The 18,404-nt window shown below is 36.9% G+C and overlaps 1 protein-coding gene across 1 annotated transcript; it reads left to right on the top strand.

Moving 5' to 3' along the window:
* The first annotated feature begins 8,292 nt into the window (after nucleotides 1-8,292).
* On the top strand, nucleotides 8,293-10,072 carry LOC145141363 (ubiquitin-fold modifier-conjugating enzyme). The gene is made up of 3 exons (XM_079074646.1): nucleotides 8,293-8,728; nucleotides 9,564-9,625; nucleotides 9,753-10,072. Exons 1-3 carry the CDS (start codon nucleotides 8,396-8,398, stop codon nucleotides 9,883-9,885), a joined length of 528 nt encoding a protein of 175 aa, XP_078930772.1. The 5' UTR covers nucleotides 8,293-8,395; the 3' UTR covers nucleotides 9,886-10,072.
* The last annotated feature ends 8,332 nt before the right edge of the window (nucleotides 10,073-18,404 follow it).

Raw genomic sequence — 18,404 nt, 5'->3', positions numbered from 1 at the left:
AAAGCGTATCATGCCTTTCCAGGGTGAGACTTTTAGCAGGACACGGTCTCCAACCTGGAACTCCAAGGGTTTTCGTCGTTTATCAGCGTAGTTCTTTTGTCTATCTCGTGAGGCCTTAAGTCGTTATCGGCTTTGTACGATCTTTTCTATGGTTTCGCGGATGATTTCTGGGCCAGTGAGAGTGCTGTCAGGGACTTGCCCCTTGGCTAGCTGCGTGTCGCCTACCTCAGCCCATCACAGAAGGGATCTGCACTTGCGGCCATAGAGAGCTTCGAACGGCGCAGCCTTGATGCTGGATAGGTCGTCGTTCGTTGCGAGAAGGTTCAACTAAGAGTAGTTGAGTGTCCCATGACGTATTTCCAATTGTCCGGATAACTCTCTTACTTTGTCCATGTCCTTGTGGGTGGCACTCTTTGTATGAATACTCTCGGGTTCTTCGAAGAGTGATGAATTTTTGAAGTTCGCATCTAATTTGTCGTTACGAGTGACGAGAGTTTTGCGATAACACGATTTAAGACAACAAGGTTTGGTATAACATGGACTCAGTCGGACTAAACAGGATGTCGTCGTAGAATCGCACGTTAAGTTGGTTTAGAAGGATCGTTTTGTTTAGAACATTGATGCCCCTGGGTGAATGTCTATGGTGTTTTCTGTGTTTGACTCGAAGTTAACAGGTACTACTAACACGAGGGTTCTGATGTTTCGAAGTTATGAACTTTCATGAAGTGGTTCTTACTAGATCTCCCTATGATTGTTTGGTGTACGCAAGCCGTGAATAATTACAACTGACCCTAGTGTATTCACTAAGCTATCATAATTTGCTCATTAGGGCTTTAAACCTTATAAAGATTTCGTGATTTAATCCGGACGAGAAAGTAATCACAATTATGAACAATTATCAGGGTTTTCGAAAACGTACCAAAATGTGGCAGGGTCCTTCGATGCTTCCTCACTCTCGGAGGTTAGGCTCCTCATGTTTCCTCATTGTTCTTCTCTGTTGGGCAATCTCTTTTGAGATGTCCCATTTCGCCACATACGCAGCACACTTGGACTATGCTAGCATCAGTAGTGGAAGTGATGTGTTGGGTTGGGGTCTGTACGGAACAAGTTTCCTGGCCATCCTTAATCCTTGGACAATTTCTTTTGTAATGTCCAGGTTCGCCACAATTGTAGCAAACTTGGTTCATCCTTACACCAGCAATCGAGGTGTTTGGCTGTGCAGGTGCCCTGCAGTATCGTGTGGTGTGTCCTTGCCTGTTGCAGTTCTTACATCGAAGTTTACGGCACTTTCCTACGTGGTGGAAGTTGCATTTCTCGCAACTTGGAAGTTTTCCAGCATATTGCCGCACTGGCGTTGGCACTGGTTGGGTGGATGTGGCGGTTGTAGAAGTTATCTCGAGTTGTCGTTTCTTGGCAAGTTTCTGAGACGACTTGTTCTTCCTCTCGGACCAAAATTTCCGTTTGGCGCTCTTAGGTTTGGGAGCTGGAATGTTCTTTTGGACAGGCCCTTGTTGATTTCCTGGTGTGTTGTTACAGCTTGAGGTGTGGAAGTTGTTCCCATTCCCATTTAGGTCGTTAGCATTAAGAACAGCTAGAGCGGCTGCTATGGCTGCTGTGACAGTAGCTTGGAACGTAGCTGAGTCCATCTGGAGGATTGGTGCCTTACTGGTGGATTGGTTCTGTTTCTTCGGAGGCATGATCTGCTATATGTCAAGAAAAGAGTTTGTGAGCAACAATGGTTGCCTCTGGATGTATCCTAAATGTTTTTCTATGCATTGATATTTCCCGTTTTGCTACTGACTCTCTTTGATTCGACCCACGTCCCCATGATGTGGTCTTAGCAAGGATAGAAAAGATTTGAGCACACAAAGTTCACATAAAATAATATTAAGAACTCTTGTTTGCTTAGCCCATCGGGCTGGCGGAGTAACTCTCCCATTCCTTCGGCTCCAGATGAGATGAAGGGTTAGCTATAAGAGTAGCTACGGGTATCAAGTCCATACGGGATTCAACTTGACGCTCGGGAGAAATCCCTGGAATGTCTTTGGGGAAGACATCGAGAATGTCTTTGGGGAAGACATCGAGAATGCTCTCGAGGTCTTTAACTTTCTGCTTCTCGTTAATGATGTGGGCTAGGAATTCATAACACTCCTTCCGCAGGAGTTTCTGGGCTTTGATGCACGAAATGATGCGAAGGTTTGAACTGAGTTTATCGCCGTAGATTACAAGAGCTTCATCCGAGGAAAGATTGAGACGAATAGCTTTTTCGTAACAAATAATATCAGTATGATTGGGGCTCAACCAATCCATGTCGATGATGACATCAAAGCTTTTTATGGAAACTGGCATAAGGTCGATAGGAAAAGAATGATCGTTCAAGGTAAGAGTACATCCTATGATACATGCTTTAACTGAAATACGATTGTTGTCATCATAACTGAAACTGAGATTTCATATTTCGGAACTCAGGACCTAACAATAGGTCTAAGTCCTGATATCAAAGAAAAAATAATAATTTCGGCAATATGGAAGACCGAGAGGTTTACTGAAAAAGGGCTACTCAGAACATAAACATGAAAGTTATTCCTTAGGCCAGAAAGGAAGAACGAGTAGAGTGGTCCTCTATTGACGACGGGCACTCCTCAAGTGAAACCCTAATTCGGCCAGCTGTCGCTCCACGTCAACCAGGCGTCCTTCATACTCTGACTGGCGGGCTCGGAGCTCTATGACCTCGGCTCGGGTTGTAGCTAACTCTCGTTGCAGAGATTCGTTGTCCCTCATAGTTCTCCCGTGAGCAACTTCAAGATTACGAATGTGGTTTGTGTTGGCATCCGAGTCTGCTTCAAGTTCCATAGTTCGCTGAAGGGTTGCCATACCTAGCTCCACATTGTGAGCCACTCGGCGCATCGGGATTGGAAGGGCCCTGTCTGCAGGACCTCCTCCATCCAGATTGTAGAAGTTACGGTTACCGTTGTATGGGAGGGGTTGGCCTTGTTCATGGCTCCACCTATTCAAGCTCCCGACCCACATGGGCGTTGGACCTTGGAATCCAACTTGAGGGTTAGGATTTAGCATTGAGGTCACTTGGGGTAGGTTCTCGACTTCGGGTTTCGAGTCAGTCTCTTCAGGAAATGGTTCGACAAAGCCATTGTCCAAACGAATTTCATGGTTTCCTTCTGGCTCTGGCTCGATCCATCTGCCATCTCCTTGGTTGGGAAAGTACGGGTCGCCAGGAAGATGGAATCCAACCATGCTATTTACGCGAGGTGATGGTAATGGATAGTTAATAGGCATCGAATCTAATAATACTTCCAATGTATTATAGCTGCATGATTGATCCTTGAGGAATGGATCCTTGGGAAAGTTTCTAGTTTGGTCGTTATAACCTCCTAAAATACTCCTATAGTATTTTAATCTTCATGTTTGGTTCTATAACTTTCCTGGTATCTAGGTAAGTTTTAGGCTTGCTGCAACAACACAGTCACTCCCAGACACATGTTGGTCATGTCTCGAATGAATATAGTTGATCAGGCTATATTGACCCTAGACATGATTACATAACTGCCCAGGTTTAACCGCGATGTCCAACACCCAAATAATTTTATTTTGTTCTACTTATGACACGGATTCTGGTACTCGGGTATACTTGTATACTTTGCTATAAAAATACTTAATATTTTTGAAAGTATACTTTTAGTTTTAGATCACTTAGGCCCCTTAATGTTTATAGTTGTATACCATGTAAGGTTCGGTATACTTAGTTCACTATAAACAATAGCACTGATACCAATCTGTCACACCCCGAAACCGATGGCGGAAACGTTTCGGGGCGGAGGACGTCATGCGTAGTATCACACAATTGTATCATAGCAAGCATAGTAAACACAACCAGACATTGAATACATACATGAAAAAGGTTTACATTGTTTAATACATAGTTTTTTTCATATCAAAAGTAAAGGCGTGACTCTAACACTCCGTCATCTCCGAACTCCTAGAAGTACCTGTCTACTATTTCCCTGAGAATACAAGCAGTTTTGAAATATATCAGCATAAAGCTGGTGAGTTCATAAGCGTTTTAGTTCTGGTGAAAGAAATGTTTCTTTAATCCTTTGAAAAGTGTTTCCCAAGAAAATCCTATATTTTCTTATGAAAGATGTTTAATTATCCATTCGTTACTTGTTTAACAGCCTGATTATGTAAGGTTGAGTTATCCCAGGAAAATCCTATATTTTCCTTAAAAGTTGATAGTTGGTTATCTGTTCTGGAATGAGGTGTACAAATATCTACCATACTTGTATCGTTAGATGTAGTTTCCTTGAAAAACCCTGTTTGCTCTTAATAAGATGTATTAGTCTTATTACATAAATAAAACAAATAAATAAGTAGTGAACTAGATCCTAAGCGTATTACTAATGCCCTCTAGTAACAAATCGGTTATTACTTTGAGGTTAGTTCACTTGTTTCATTATTACAAAAGTAAATTTTCCCTACCTAAGTAGTGAGTGTCATAACCGTACTTAGACTGGATAAGGCACGTAACGGGGCCAATATCATTTTATGACTTTGTCACCCTTGAACCTAACGGTCCCGTTGTAGCTGGCAGCGAAGGTGCGGGATAGTCAGTCCCATATAGATCTATACACAATAGTCACGCTCTCCCTCCAAGAGATTCTGGTTACAAGGGTTAGTCCTACACTCTCGAATCCGGTGGAGTGTTACCAAGGACGTGTCTCAAAACTTAGCCTAACAAATTTACAAGTAATAATATTGAAAATCCTGTTTAGGTTTTGTATAAATCCTTTATAAAATATCACATTTTATGACAAGATTTACAAGTTCCTTGCTTTAGTTTTGAAAACTGTTTCTACGAGTTGATTTCTTAAATCGTTTGGTAAAACGGTTTTTCTGTGTTAAAAGCATACTGAACATATAATTATTTTAAACAAAATAATATACTTGAGCACAAGTTTCCTTGTACTTTTGCTTGTATTCCCCCCTGAAAACATGAAAACTCGGAAAAGCGTAGGGGTATGAACTCACTGTTTGACGTGGGATTCGAGTGTAAGTTGCTAGGAATTGCTGAGTGTCAAATAAAGCCTCGGACACAAACAGATCCTATTTAGCATGTAAAAGTACATATATACATTAAGTGAGGGCATAACACTATTCGTTATGGAAGGGAATCATCCTAAGGACTAGGAAAACTAAGTGTTAGAATTGCATGTGATTTGAAAATGGGGAGTTTGCGGTCGTAAAAGGAGTTTACGGTCCATGGGTTTACGGTCCAAGTGTTTACGGTCCATGGGTTTACGGTCCATGGGTCTACGGTCCAAGTGTTTACGGTCCATGGGTTTACGGTCCAAGTGTTTACGGTCCATGGGTTTACGGCCCATGGGTTTACGGCCGTAAACACTTCGACGAAAAGTGCGATTTTTGGTGTTTCAAGGTCCTTTCTAGCCTTCTGGAAGTGTTCTAAGCCCCGTTTTTAGGCTTAGGAGGGTGTTGTGTTAACTTTGCACCCTATTAATAGAGTTTACGGTAAAGGGAGATTGCCTTGACCGTAAACACTCTTTTGGTCACGATTTCTAGATGTTCAGCAAGAGATTCTTGTATCCAACAAGCTGGGGGTAGTGTACTTACGTAGAAGAAACTTGAAATGAGGTTTTTAGCCACCAAGAACTAGTGTGTGTTCTTGGTGTTCTTGGTGAGAGAGAAAATCTAGAAAAAGATGAGATTTATGAGCTAAGAACATGGATTTGACACTAGAAATGGATTTGAAACAATATTCAAGGTGGAAAAACACTTACTTCTTGAAGATCTTGGAGAGAATTCGAAGTTTGTAGAGAGAGAAAGAGAGAGAGTAGAGAGAGAAAGCTTCTAAAGTGTGTAAAGTGAGAAATGAAGGCCACTCATCCCTTATATAGGGGTGAGTTTACGGCCAAGGGGTGGGGTGGAGGGTTTACGGCCGTAAATAGGGTTTGCGGTCGTAAACAGAGTTTACGGCCGTAAGCTCCTCTCGAAGGGTCGTTTGGCCCGGATGCTATGCTTTGACTTAGAAAACCTCGTTTTTGAATACGAAACTCGATCGAACTAAGTTTAGAATATTCCGTTAGACCAAAAATAATACTAACGTGAACGGAAATAAATAAAAACTCAAATTTTATAAACGAAAACTGGGTAAGGATAACGGAAAAAGTTTCGGATTGTCACACCATAATACCCTTGAAGGTCAAACTGGTCAAAGTCAAAGTCCTAGCCAAAGTCAACCTTCCTGATTGACCCTACTCGCCGAGTCAACCCGCTGACTCGCCGAGTTCCCAAACTTCAGAAAACTCTTATATCACGACTCGACTCGCCGAGTCACCCCATGACTCGTCGAGTTCTACAATCTCTGAGTCCTATCATGTCCAACTCAATGAGTCACCACTCAACTCACTGATCTGAGTCTTAACCAGAAGAGGTTGGGGTTTTGCGTTCTGACTCGCCGAGTCCAAGACAGACTCGCCGAGTCCACGGCAATCTTCAACAGACTCGCCGAGTTGTTCCTCCAACTCGTCGAGTCCATGCCTATCTTCAACAGACTCGCCGAGTCCAATAATAGACTCGCCGAGTATCTTCAGTCCTTTATTCATACAGAGGCTTTTCGAGTCATGCAGGGGCTCCAAGCTGTAGATCCACTCTTCTAGGGCATGACTCTCACGTAAAGTTGCAAACTTTACGTGGAAACAAAGAGCTATAGGCCCAAATCAATCTAGGGCTAAGGTTTAAGACAAGGATGCTTCACCAACAAGCCAAGGGCTGATACTTTGTGAGTTTCTGGACCAAGACAAGTCTAGATCTGAAGTAGCAACCTCAGATCTAGACCCCTAACCCGAAATAGATCCTTAACATGCCAAAATGGCCCAAATCTCATTCTTGAATAGATATAGATGCAATAGAGTCAAGGTAACAGCTTGTTACCTCCAAAATGTGCCCAAGCTGAAGTAGATTCTGGATCTACACCAATCCCTTGATGCTAGCCTCTTGATCTTCAAGCTTCCTTATCAATATTCCTCCCCCAAAGCTCAACTCTCTTTAATAATGGAAGCTTACACGATTTTAGGGTTTACTGAATCTCAAGGGCAATAAGGAGGCTGAAAGGAGGACATATGGTCCTTTAAATAGGGTGCAACCCTTAAGATTAGGGTTTTCTCTTTTCAGCACCAACTCGTCGAGTCCAGCTGCCGACTCGGCGAGTTGGTCACTTAACTTGCGACCAGAACCCGCTCCGACTCGACGAGTAAGCATACCTACTCGTCGAGTACCTTTTTCAATTTACACTTAAGTCCTTCAACCATACTTCTAAATTTTTGGATGTTACAGTCGGCTAAAAATCGCTCGATCTGAAATTCGAATTCCGGGCTGTATACTGCTATGCGAAATCTTAGAAAAATAATAACTTCCTCATACGAAGCCAGATTTTGACGTTCTTTTTATGTACGCTCTCGGTTTAACGTATACTACAACTTTCATTTAGATCTCTAAGGCTAAAAAGTAGTTTATCAAAAATTCACTTTTTACGATTCCCGGTGTCGTGCCGGTTTTGCCGTAAAACTTCGACAGGTCATAACTTCTTCGCTATAACTCGGATTTCGGCGTTCTTTATATGTACGGAACCTTTGTGACATATACTATAACTTGGTTAAGATTACTTATTCTAAATAATCTTCTATCAGAAAGTCATTTTTGACGCTTATTATCTCTAAATTGACTAGCCCGGATCTGCGGGTGTTACGCCCTGAAACTTCTTCATCTGGGCGCAAAGGATTGGGAACCTGATGACAGATTCTTATACTCTTGAGCATATGATTACTATTACTTGGGGCAGTTCTTGGAGATGTTTCGCATAGAGTATGTTTCCTTGGTGGAGAGGGAGATGTTGGCTAACGAATATCTATCGTTGAGGTAGACGACAAAGTCAGTAACGAAGATCATCTAGATGTTTACCAAGAGAGCTTTTTTCTGTCCCAAGTATTCTGCTTCGAAGCAGGCCTAGATGTCGCGATACTTGAGCATGCTCAAGACTGGGATCGAGAGTTTGTGTCTACCCAGGGATACCGTACCCTCTTAGTACCTTCTCCGAACTCTTTGTGTGCATGACCATTGTTCGTTGTCACCTCAACCACGGACCGGTTCGTGGAGAGTATACCGGTAGGTCTAAGAAGACGATAGGAGAAAAAAAGCTAAGGATATTTGATTTTTTTTTCTTTTAATATATTAAGTTGGGAAATAGAGGATCAGAGGGTTAAGTTTTTTTAGGCGAAATAAAGGGCTTTCAAGTTCAAGTTCTCGCTACACAGAAATTATTGTCCTTTGGTTTCTCTAGGGTTAGAGCTCCGAATCAACGACGGCAATGGAGGGATGGGATCCGACCACCAAGTCAACATTGACACAAATTCCTCTCCTAACAGTTAAAGCTGGTCCTCGCGACGGCGCCGCTTGGACTCAGCGTCTGAAGGAGGAGTACAAAGTGTTGATCGCCTATACTTCAATGAACAAATCCAGAGACAACGATTGGTTTCGTATCTCCGCTGCTAATCCAGAAGGAACACGATGGACAGGAAAGTGTTGGTATGTGCATAATTTGCTCAAGTATGAATTTGATCTCCAATTTGATATTCCGGTGACCTACCCTGCCACAGCTCCTGAACTTGAGCTTCCCCAACTAGATGGCAAGACTCACAAGGTTCGTAAAGAAACCCATTTTTATGCAGTTTTGCATATTTTAAATCAATTGTAAGATCTTACAGTATCGATGATTGTTAGTCGATTTTGGCTGTTTATATTTCAATAGGAAAACCTTGATTATCAATTCATAGGATCCATTTCAACTTTAAGTTTGCGTGAATTTAGCGCCTTGTTCTTAACGATTTTGATACAAAAATTGAAGATACCGTAGCAACTCCTGTTATGAGATGTGATGAAGGACCCACACAATAGAGAAATTAGGAAAGCTATAGATGTCTTAGTTTCTTGTTATTTCTTTTGAATCAAAATCAGTATCATCTTTGGGTAGCTGAATTGACTCTTTTACTGGACTCTGCTTGCTGAGTTGGGTTACTAGTCTAAGAATCAATATAAAAAACTAATTGGAGTGCAATTCAATTCCAAACTACTTATGCATGCTCAGGAATCTTGCATTAAGTAATACATATTCAGGTGAAAAAAAAAACTGTATTTAGTTAGAAAGAATGCGAGGCATATCAAATTATCAATGAATCCTATTTATGCAAAAGGGCTATTCTTCTAGTAACCTTTGAGCTGGCTCACACAACCACCCACGCCAAAGCATCATGTGAGATGTAATGTCTGCAAAAAGGGCTTGACAATAATCGTTTTTTGCAAAAAATTTCTTTTTGTTTGTTATCCAACTTTGAAATGCTTTGGTTTCTTCAAATTCAGAGGAAAAGCTTGTAGCTACAATAACTTAGTTACAGATGGATGGATTTGTTTGTAAAGAAGTGATAGAGTCTATCCTTATGTTTTTATTAAATGTTTGTTCATGTTGTGGCTGGCTACAGATGTATAGAGGAGGGAAGATTTGCTTGACGGTGCATTTCAAGCCACTCTGGGCTAAAAACTCGTAAGTAATAGATTCATGGTATTTATGAACAAGCCTCTACCAGGACTGGTTATGTGAACAAATAAAAGTTTAGAAATTTGTATCCATCCATTATTATTTTATATAAAGTGAGGTTTGTATATTTCAGGCCTAGATTTGGTATAGCACATGCGCTTTGTTTGGGGCTTGCACCGTGGCTTGCAGCGGAAATACCAGTTCTTGTGGATTCTGGCATGGTCAAGCATAAAGATGATGCCGTCTCCACCAGTGAGGCATGCTAGTTTCTTGTTATTATCTTATCGCTTAACAATACAATATACAATGTTATATAACATCACAATTTCCCTTTTCGACTTGAGTTGTGCTTTGGCTGAATCACACACAATAAGTATCCGTATCCCGGACTAACTCTGCAATATATGATTCCGATGCCTGCAATTGAATCAAAAACTTTAATTTATACTCTAATTTTGCAATGCAAGATTGTCGCTGACAATTGTTTCTTTTAAGGCCAAGTACAAGAAATAGCAATGTAGTTTCATTCATCTCTCCATAATATTTCATTTTTTATGTTAACTTTTTTTTCATATCAAGGCATTGTAATTTCAATTTTTTTTGGATACTATACTTTGAAAAAGTTACCAAATTATAATTGTGAATACTGATGTATAGTGTTTAGTTAAATTACTATAATTGGATAGATTTTTTATGTATGGAGAAGTGATAGTAGGGTGTTATTATTATCAACAAATTAATGAAACTATGTTGCTATTTCTTTTATTCAACACATTTAATAAATGTTGGGTCTTTTGAAAATTGTGATCGTTTTGGATGATGATAAAACTCTTTATTTATTGTTTTGGTCATTGATTAATCTTAAATGCATTTAAGTGATTTTTATTTTATTTTATTTTATTTTAAACGACAAATCTACAATAATAAATCAAAATCATTTTTAACAAATGTTATATTCTAATTGAATTTGACACATGTAATTTTTTAAGATTTTTAGAATTAATTTTTTCCACTTGTCATTTTCTAATGTTTTTCATTTTCTTATATATATATATATATATATATATATATATATATATATATATATCAAAAGTCTTAAATACAATTTTTAATGCATTTTGTACAATAAAATAAAGCACCTCTTAAAAAAATGTCTTAAAGACAAATTGCAATGCATAATGTATAACACGTAAATGCATCCAAATAAAAATCTGGTGAGATTGCCAAATGGGACTCATCCACCAATCATGTTGAATCACGCGGATCACTCTCTTTGATCGAACGGATGATATATTCCCTCAAAATATGAAATGCATTCAACGGATGTAATTGACCTAAAAGACTAGCCATGTTCCGTATTCATATCTCAAGTTTAGAATTCAAATCCAAAGACAATTGAAATCCACCACTCTAAATTTTTGTCTCACCTCCTCCACGACTCCTTTGCTCTCTTTAAAAAAATTCTAAACCAAGCAGTCACCACCACCGTTATCCACCGTTATTCTCATTGACACCACCATCGCTTTCGAGGCCATCGTTTACAGCCGCCACCACCTCCATACCTGACCTCATGACCAGTGGCCATCTCTCATTACTTCTGTTTATCCGGATATCACCACCTCTTAATCTCTTTCTAGCCTTTGCTCTCAGACACGCAAAAGGATTTCTGGATCTAGATCGTCAAGCGACAAAAATCTTGATTTCTCTCTTAGTATTTTGTTCATTGACATGTTTTGATTTGTATGTGTATGTATTTTTACGTATATATAGTTCAAGTCGTTAAATGCTTTTAGTTCAAGGTGTTAAATTATAGAAACAGAAACATGAAGATAACAGTGTCACCAGCCATAACGTCACATTGTCTTCCTCCTAGCTCTCAAAGAAATAGATATTCATATATTTCTTTGCCTTGATTGCTTTTTTGCTTTGTCAGAAAACTCTCAGATTTGCATTTTTTAGTTTTTTTTTAACAAAGCTTGAAGAAACTGATATGAGTTTGTTTCCATTGTATGGAAATGTTACTATGAAGATGCAAGATCTCAATCAAAAAAAGAATGCGTATTGTACTGTAATCTTTCATTCTTTCATCTGGATCTGTATATATGATTTCATATAGATCTTCAAAAAAAATTGTAAATGTTATTGTTTTTTTTTTTTGTTTTGTAGTATAAGTTAAGTGAACATAAATGAGTTACAAAAGTTACAGACTGTTATAGAAAATAATTTAGGTTTTTATTTATGATGCTTTACTAAATGGAGATTTCTGCATTGATAAAAATGAAGAAAAGTTAAAAATGTTTATTGTAAATTTAATGTTTTTTGGGATATTTATTGATTGGTATTATTAACATGTTTATGATTATGATGCTTTTTGGTATTATTAGCGTGTTTTAATCATTTATAATTGACATATTCATATGTAATTTAATGGTTTAATTTGTGTTTGATTAAATATTGATTGTCTCTTATTTGTGCTTTATGTTTCAAATATGTGATTATGCTTATTATCACATCTTTTTAATTTGTCTTTGTGATTGATAAATATTATTATAAACAATTTTTTAAACCATACAAGTATGATTCAAAAGTGACTTACTTTTCAATTAGTGTTTGTTTTACATCATTTTTCTCATAAACATATTTACGTTTCTAAGAAGTAACTTAACTTTTTTCTAAATAATATAAACTAAAAGTTTATGAGACAAATGATGTAAAACAAACACAATTAACATTTTCCAATATGATCTAATATATAGCAACGTTTGCAACAAAATTATTTTTAAAAGAGTTGCGTTTGAAGATTAGCATTCAAATGCGTTAGTAATAATCCAACAAACACATTATTAAAAGAGGGAAATATATGAAAAACAATAGATTATAATTGTCTAAAAGAGTGAAAATATTTGCTAATCTTTACAAATCCTACCTAATAAATGAAAATATTTTTGCCACTTGTCATCTTCTTCTTCATTTTGACAAATGTCATTTTCTAAGATTTTTAAAATTATTATTTGCCACTTGTCATTTTTTGGGGATTTCAGTTTTCTTAAAATAATTTTCCAAAAAATTCTAATGGGTTATATATATATATATATATATATATATATATATATATATATATATATATATATATATATATATATATATATAAGGTTATCATTCTATTAATTTGATAATAAATTCTCATAAATGCTTCAAATGATATGATTTCTTTCATAAATGCTCCAAAAGATTACATTTTTTATGGAAAAAACATTATTTTATAAAATATTTAATGTTTATATATTCATATTAAATTTTTATTTTTAATAAACCCGTGTAATACACGAGTCTTACACCCAGTACAAATAATAAAATATTAAAAAACACAATCAAATGAAAAGGTTGTGGCTAAGTATCTACAAGCTTGATTTTTAATTCCTTTTTCAATTAGTGGCCCATAACACTACATTTGAATCCACCTTAAAGGTACATAAAATTCAAATAAAATGGCGGGTGATAATTATGTACATTTTCCTAGAAACAAATCAGAGCTGCCACATGCAACTTTCTACGTCAAATGGATATGACAGAAGAAGGGGTTGATATTTACGTCCAGCTGTAAGTTCAACACTAATGTCCAAAGGATATCTAAGATGTAAATTTAATATTATTACCTAAAATATCTCAAAGCATTTCATTTGAAAGCAATATTATATTTATCTTTAATAGCATTTGATGTTAATTTATGAACCATATATCCTTTTTACCTTTCAACTTTTGAATCATACTTGTATGGTTTAAAAAATTGTTTATAATAATATTTATCAATCACAAAGACAAATTAAAAAGATGTGATAATAAGCATAATCACATATTTGAAACATAAAGCACAAATAAGAGACAATCAATATTTAATCAAACACAAATTAAACCATTAAATTACATAGGAATATGTCAATTATATATGATTAAAACACGCTAATAATACCAAAAAGCATCATAATCATAAACATGTTAATAATACCAATCAATAAATATCCCAAAAAACATTAAATTTACAATAAACATTTTTAACTTTTCTTCATTTTTATCAATGCAGAAATCTCCATTTAGTAAAGCATCATAAAAACCTAAATTATTTTCTGTAACAGTCAACTTTTGTAACCCATTTATGTTCAATTAACTTATACTACAAAACAAAAAAAAAACAATAACATTTACAATTTTTTTGAAGATCTATATGATATCATATATACAGATCCAGATGAAAGAATGAAAGATTACAGTACAATACGCATTCTTTTTTTTGATTGAGATCTTGCATCTTCATAGTAACATTTCCTGTGCAAAAACCAACATACAATGGAAACAAATTCATATCAGTTTCTTCAAGCTTTGTTCAAAAAACTAAGAAATGCAAATCTGGGAGTTTTCTGACAAAGCAAAAAAGCAATCAAGGCAAAGAAATATATGAATATCTATTTCTTTGAGAGCTAGGAGGAAGACAATGTGACGTTATGGCTGGTGACACTGTTATCTTCATGTTCCTGTTTCTATAATTTAACACCTTGAACTAAAAGCATTTAACGACTTGAACTATATATACGCAAAAATACATACACATACAAATCAAAACATGTCAATGAACAAAATACTAAGAGAGAAATCAAGATTTTTGTCGCTTGACGATCTAGATCCAGAAGTCCTTTTGCGTGTCTGAGAGCGAAGGCTAGAAAGAGATGAACAGGTGGTGATATCCGGATAAACAGAAGTAATGAGAGATGGCCACTGGTCATGAGGTCAGGTATGGAGGTGGTGGCGACTGTAAACGATGGCCTCGAAAGCGGTGGTGGTGTCAATGAGAATAATGGTGGATAACGGTGGCGGTGACTGCTTGGTTTAGAAATTTTTAAAGAGAGCAAAGGAGTCGTGGAGGAGGTGAGACAAATATTTAGAAAGGTGGATTTCAATTGTCTTTGGATTTGAATTCTAAACTTGAGACATGGATAGGGAACATGACTAGTCTTTTAGGGCAATTACATCCGTTGAATTCATTTCATATTTTGAGGGAATATATCATCCGTTCGATCAAAGAGAGTGATTCGCGTGATTCAACATGATTGGTGGATGAGTCCCATTTGGCAATCTCACCGGATTTTTATTTGGATGCATTTACGTGGTATACATTATGCATTGCAATTTGTCTTTAAGACATTTTTTTAAGAGGTGCTTTATTTTATTGTACAAAATGCATTAAAAATTGTATTTAAGACTTTTGATATGTATGCTTTATAATATATATATATATATATATATATATATATATATATATATATATATATATATATATACTAAGGGTTTATATATGTAATGTATGCATTCAAAATAATACAATATAGATTTCAATTTATCATTACATGATTTTGTTATTTTTGGTGACTTTCCATTTAGTTAAACGCTACTATAAATATTATGTTTAAGCCTAAATTTAAGAGTATGTTTGTTCTTAGCCCTTTGAATCTTTTCATAAATTATGAAAGATAAAATACATTTAAAAGATTTACATGTTTATCCTTTAAAACTTGGCGTCTATTAGCTATTAGTGCATAATATACATAAAATATCTTCACTAACAATTGACAATCATGACTATCAACACCACCACTTAGTGTTGCCGTCGCTATTACATCACCACCGTTTTGCGCCGCCGTCTATTTATAAACCCTAAAAGAGCTACCATCATCCTGCCATTCTTGTGTTATGCTTTTATGCTGCTACTTCTCGTTCTTTTCTCTTTTCATCAGCAATGGTTGTGTCGGTTTATGGTTGTGCATTGGATTAGGTATCGATTGCTCTTCTTCTTCTTCTTCTTCTTCTTGTTGCATTATAGAAACCTCATGCAGGAAATGTGTGTTATCGAAGCAAGTTTTAATTTTCAAATTCCTTGTCTTTCTGTGTATGATTTTTTAGTCTAGTTTCATGTTTCTTTTTCCCATCTCATTTAGGTTCTTATAGGGCGTGTTCGGTAAAACTAACTGCTAACGGGTAGCTTGTAGCTTATAGCGTTTTGTTAAACGCTACATGAAGTAGGATTTGAATTTGGAGCGTTTTGTTTACTACTAAACACTAGAAGCTTGTAGTGCCAAACGAGACTGTCTGTTCAAAACGTAGCGTTTTGTCAAATGCTAGAAGCTTTGCTCTCAAAAGCTCCTAAACGCTCATTTCCGAACACGCCCATAATGATAGGACCAAACTTTTATTTTTCAAATCCTTTTTAATTTCATCGATGTGTTTTGTCGGTTTTATGGCAGGTTTGAATGGAAAGGCTAAATTTACACGAATTAAAAAAATTCTTGTAAATGTAGATTGGTTTTAATTTCAGTTCAATTTTTGTGATTTTAATTGATTTGTTGGGTTGTAATTTGTAGGAGATGAGTTGCATAAGGTCAAATATGTCGCATCCTTAGATATACTGTTATAAGGCTGATGTCGTATTAAGAGTTTTATGTCTACCATTTTGTCTTTAATATCTTCTCTTAATTTTAACGTTTATGATATACTATGTGTTCCTAATTTTTATGTGAAAATATCACTTGTGGTGGCTAAAGAAAGACTACACAACTACTTTATAAGTTAGTATATGAATTGTTTCTCTTATATACATGATTATCTTAATATTATGTTTCTCTTATGTTTTCATTCTAGAATCTATAAACATATTATTTGAACGATTTCTAAGGCAAAATGACTGAAAAGTCCAACGAAGTTTCCAAACCATTCAAAAAGCCCAAATCATGTTATGTTTGTTCAAGAAAACCCAACGAACTTAACATTTTCTCTAAAAAAGCCCAACTAACTTAGGATTTTGTTCAATTCTCTAAAAAATCCCTAAGACTAATAACTTCAAATTCCTTTGATCTTCATGATATCTTATTATGAACTAGAGACATGGATCAATTGTCAATATCATGATTCAAGATTATGTTTCCCGATACTGACTTGTGGTGACCTTTCCGACTGATTGTTGAATCTATTCAACTTAGTCTCAACTTGGCCAAGTATTTGTTATCAGCACCAAATCAACGAGGGACCCAGAGATATCCACTTCTCCATTTGTGGCAGAAAGATCAAATAAACTTTGACTACATAGGTTTGTACTATTCCTCATGCAATACCTAGTCAAACCCTGTATAGAAGCTAGTTACGGACAACGTTGGGGAGAGACTAAGATACAACCGATTGTAGAACAAAACCTCATGAATCTCTATTTGAAGAGTATGGAAAATAGTCATCTTAATTTACTCACGACATGACCAATGAAGTAATCGTTAAGTGTGGTTACTCCAATTGTAACACTCGATTCCAGGTATGAAATTAATTCCAAATTGTTCATGATTTCTCATTGGCCACGGCGTGGCGATAAGCCTTTGGGCCGCGAAATTTATTGGATTAACACAGTGTGGTGGTGTAGTAACACAACATTTTGGCGGCTGGTGGAGAAACCCTAATTTTTAGGGTGTTGCACCCTATATAATCTCCTTAAGTCCCAAGAGCTGGTCTCTTTATCAACCTCCATTCCCCCAAATAGTTGGTGTTTTTGAAGCTAAAAAAGGAAGAATGTGGAGGTAGGAAGCAAAGATCGAGCAAGCAAGCTCTCATTCTTCAGTTTGGCACTCTTCTGGACCTTTGTAAGTGTTCAAGACTCGATTTTTATCATTCCAAGTTGTTAGATCTTGAGTTTTGTCCCTTTAGTTTCTTGTTCTTGAATATTGGAATGGCTAAATCTCATCAAGTTTGCAACTTTATGGATCTCCAAGTCAAGGTGATCTAGTAGTGTCTTGGATCTGGTCTATAATCAAGTTTTGAAGTCATGCATAGAGATTAGGTCATAAATCCTCATTTTGACCTAATATGGGTTCAAGACATGCATTGGACATGTATTTCTAAAAAGCACCAACCTTTGAGATGGTATGGGTGTTAGAATCACTTCTGTAAAGGATGAACTTCGGACTTTAAGGATTAAGTGCTTATTGGTTAAGCCCTTGCATTATCAAGCTTTATGGTTTGAGTTTTGGACCTTTTGGTAGTTCCAATGGATAAAGTTGGAAACTTTACCCATCTAAATCTCATTTTGGTCTAGATTTGAGCTTTGGAGCTCTTGGAGTCGAAGAAAGCAGCTTAATGTATTAAGCTGTTGGAACTTAGGAAAACACGGCATGTTTGCAAGTCAACACGACGTGTTAGTTGGGGTTTTCCCGACTATCTGGATGATGGCAAAACATAATGTGTTTGCAAGTCAACACAGCGTGTTGGGTCAACATGGACTGTTGACCTTGACTTTGACTTTTGTCTTTGACCAAGTTTGACCTTAAGAGGGGGGGGGGGGTATTGAGGTGTTTTGAGTTATATCTAAGGATTGGTTACTGTTTAGGTGGCCAATAGAGCTAATATTCGGAGCCGAGACCTATTCAGCTATCGCTCAAATTCAGAAGTGAGTTTCCTCACTATGTTTAGCGGGTCGAAGGCACCAATGCCGACCCATGATCTGTTATGATAGATTACCCATTGTCTGTGTGACACTGGTATGTGTATGTGCTTGTATGCTTACTAGGCAGGGCCCGGTGATTATTCTGTATGTTATTACTTGTTATGTAGTATGTATTATATGTTGGCGGGGTCCGTTTTGCGAGTTAGGGCAGGGCCCGTTATACTCATTGGACGGGGCCCGTTTTGTGAGTTAGGGCGGGGCCCGTTATACTCATTGGGCGGGGCCCGTTATGCGAGTTAGGGCGGGGCCCATTAT

Source organism: Lactuca virosa, chromosome 9, assembly GCF_052849685.1.
Source record: "Lactuca virosa cultivar CGN04683 chromosome 9, Lactuca_virosa_CGN04683_v6, whole genome shotgun sequence".
Taxonomy (NCBI): Eukaryota; Viridiplantae; Streptophyta; class Magnoliopsida; order Asterales; family Asteraceae; genus Lactuca; species Lactuca virosa.
The sequence above is the reverse complement of the archived record's forward strand: the minus strand, read 5'-3'. Positions and strand labels throughout refer to the sequence as shown.

What these genes read in the sequence shown, in the direction of transcription:
- LOC145141363 (XM_079074646.1), top strand. Translation starts at nt 8,396, where the DNA reads ATGGAGGGATGGGATCCGACCACCAAGTCAACATTGACACAAATTCCT. An exon ending in TAGATGGCAAGACTCACAAG is followed by an intron (nt 8,729 to 9,563) that starts GTTCGTAAAGAA and finishes GGCTGGCTACAG; the next exon opens with ATGTATAGAGGAGGGAAGAT. An exon ending in CCACTCTGGGCTAAAAACTC is followed by an intron (nt 9,626 to 9,752) that starts GTAAGTAATAGA and finishes TGTATATTTCAG; the next exon opens with GCCTAGATTTGGTATAGCAC.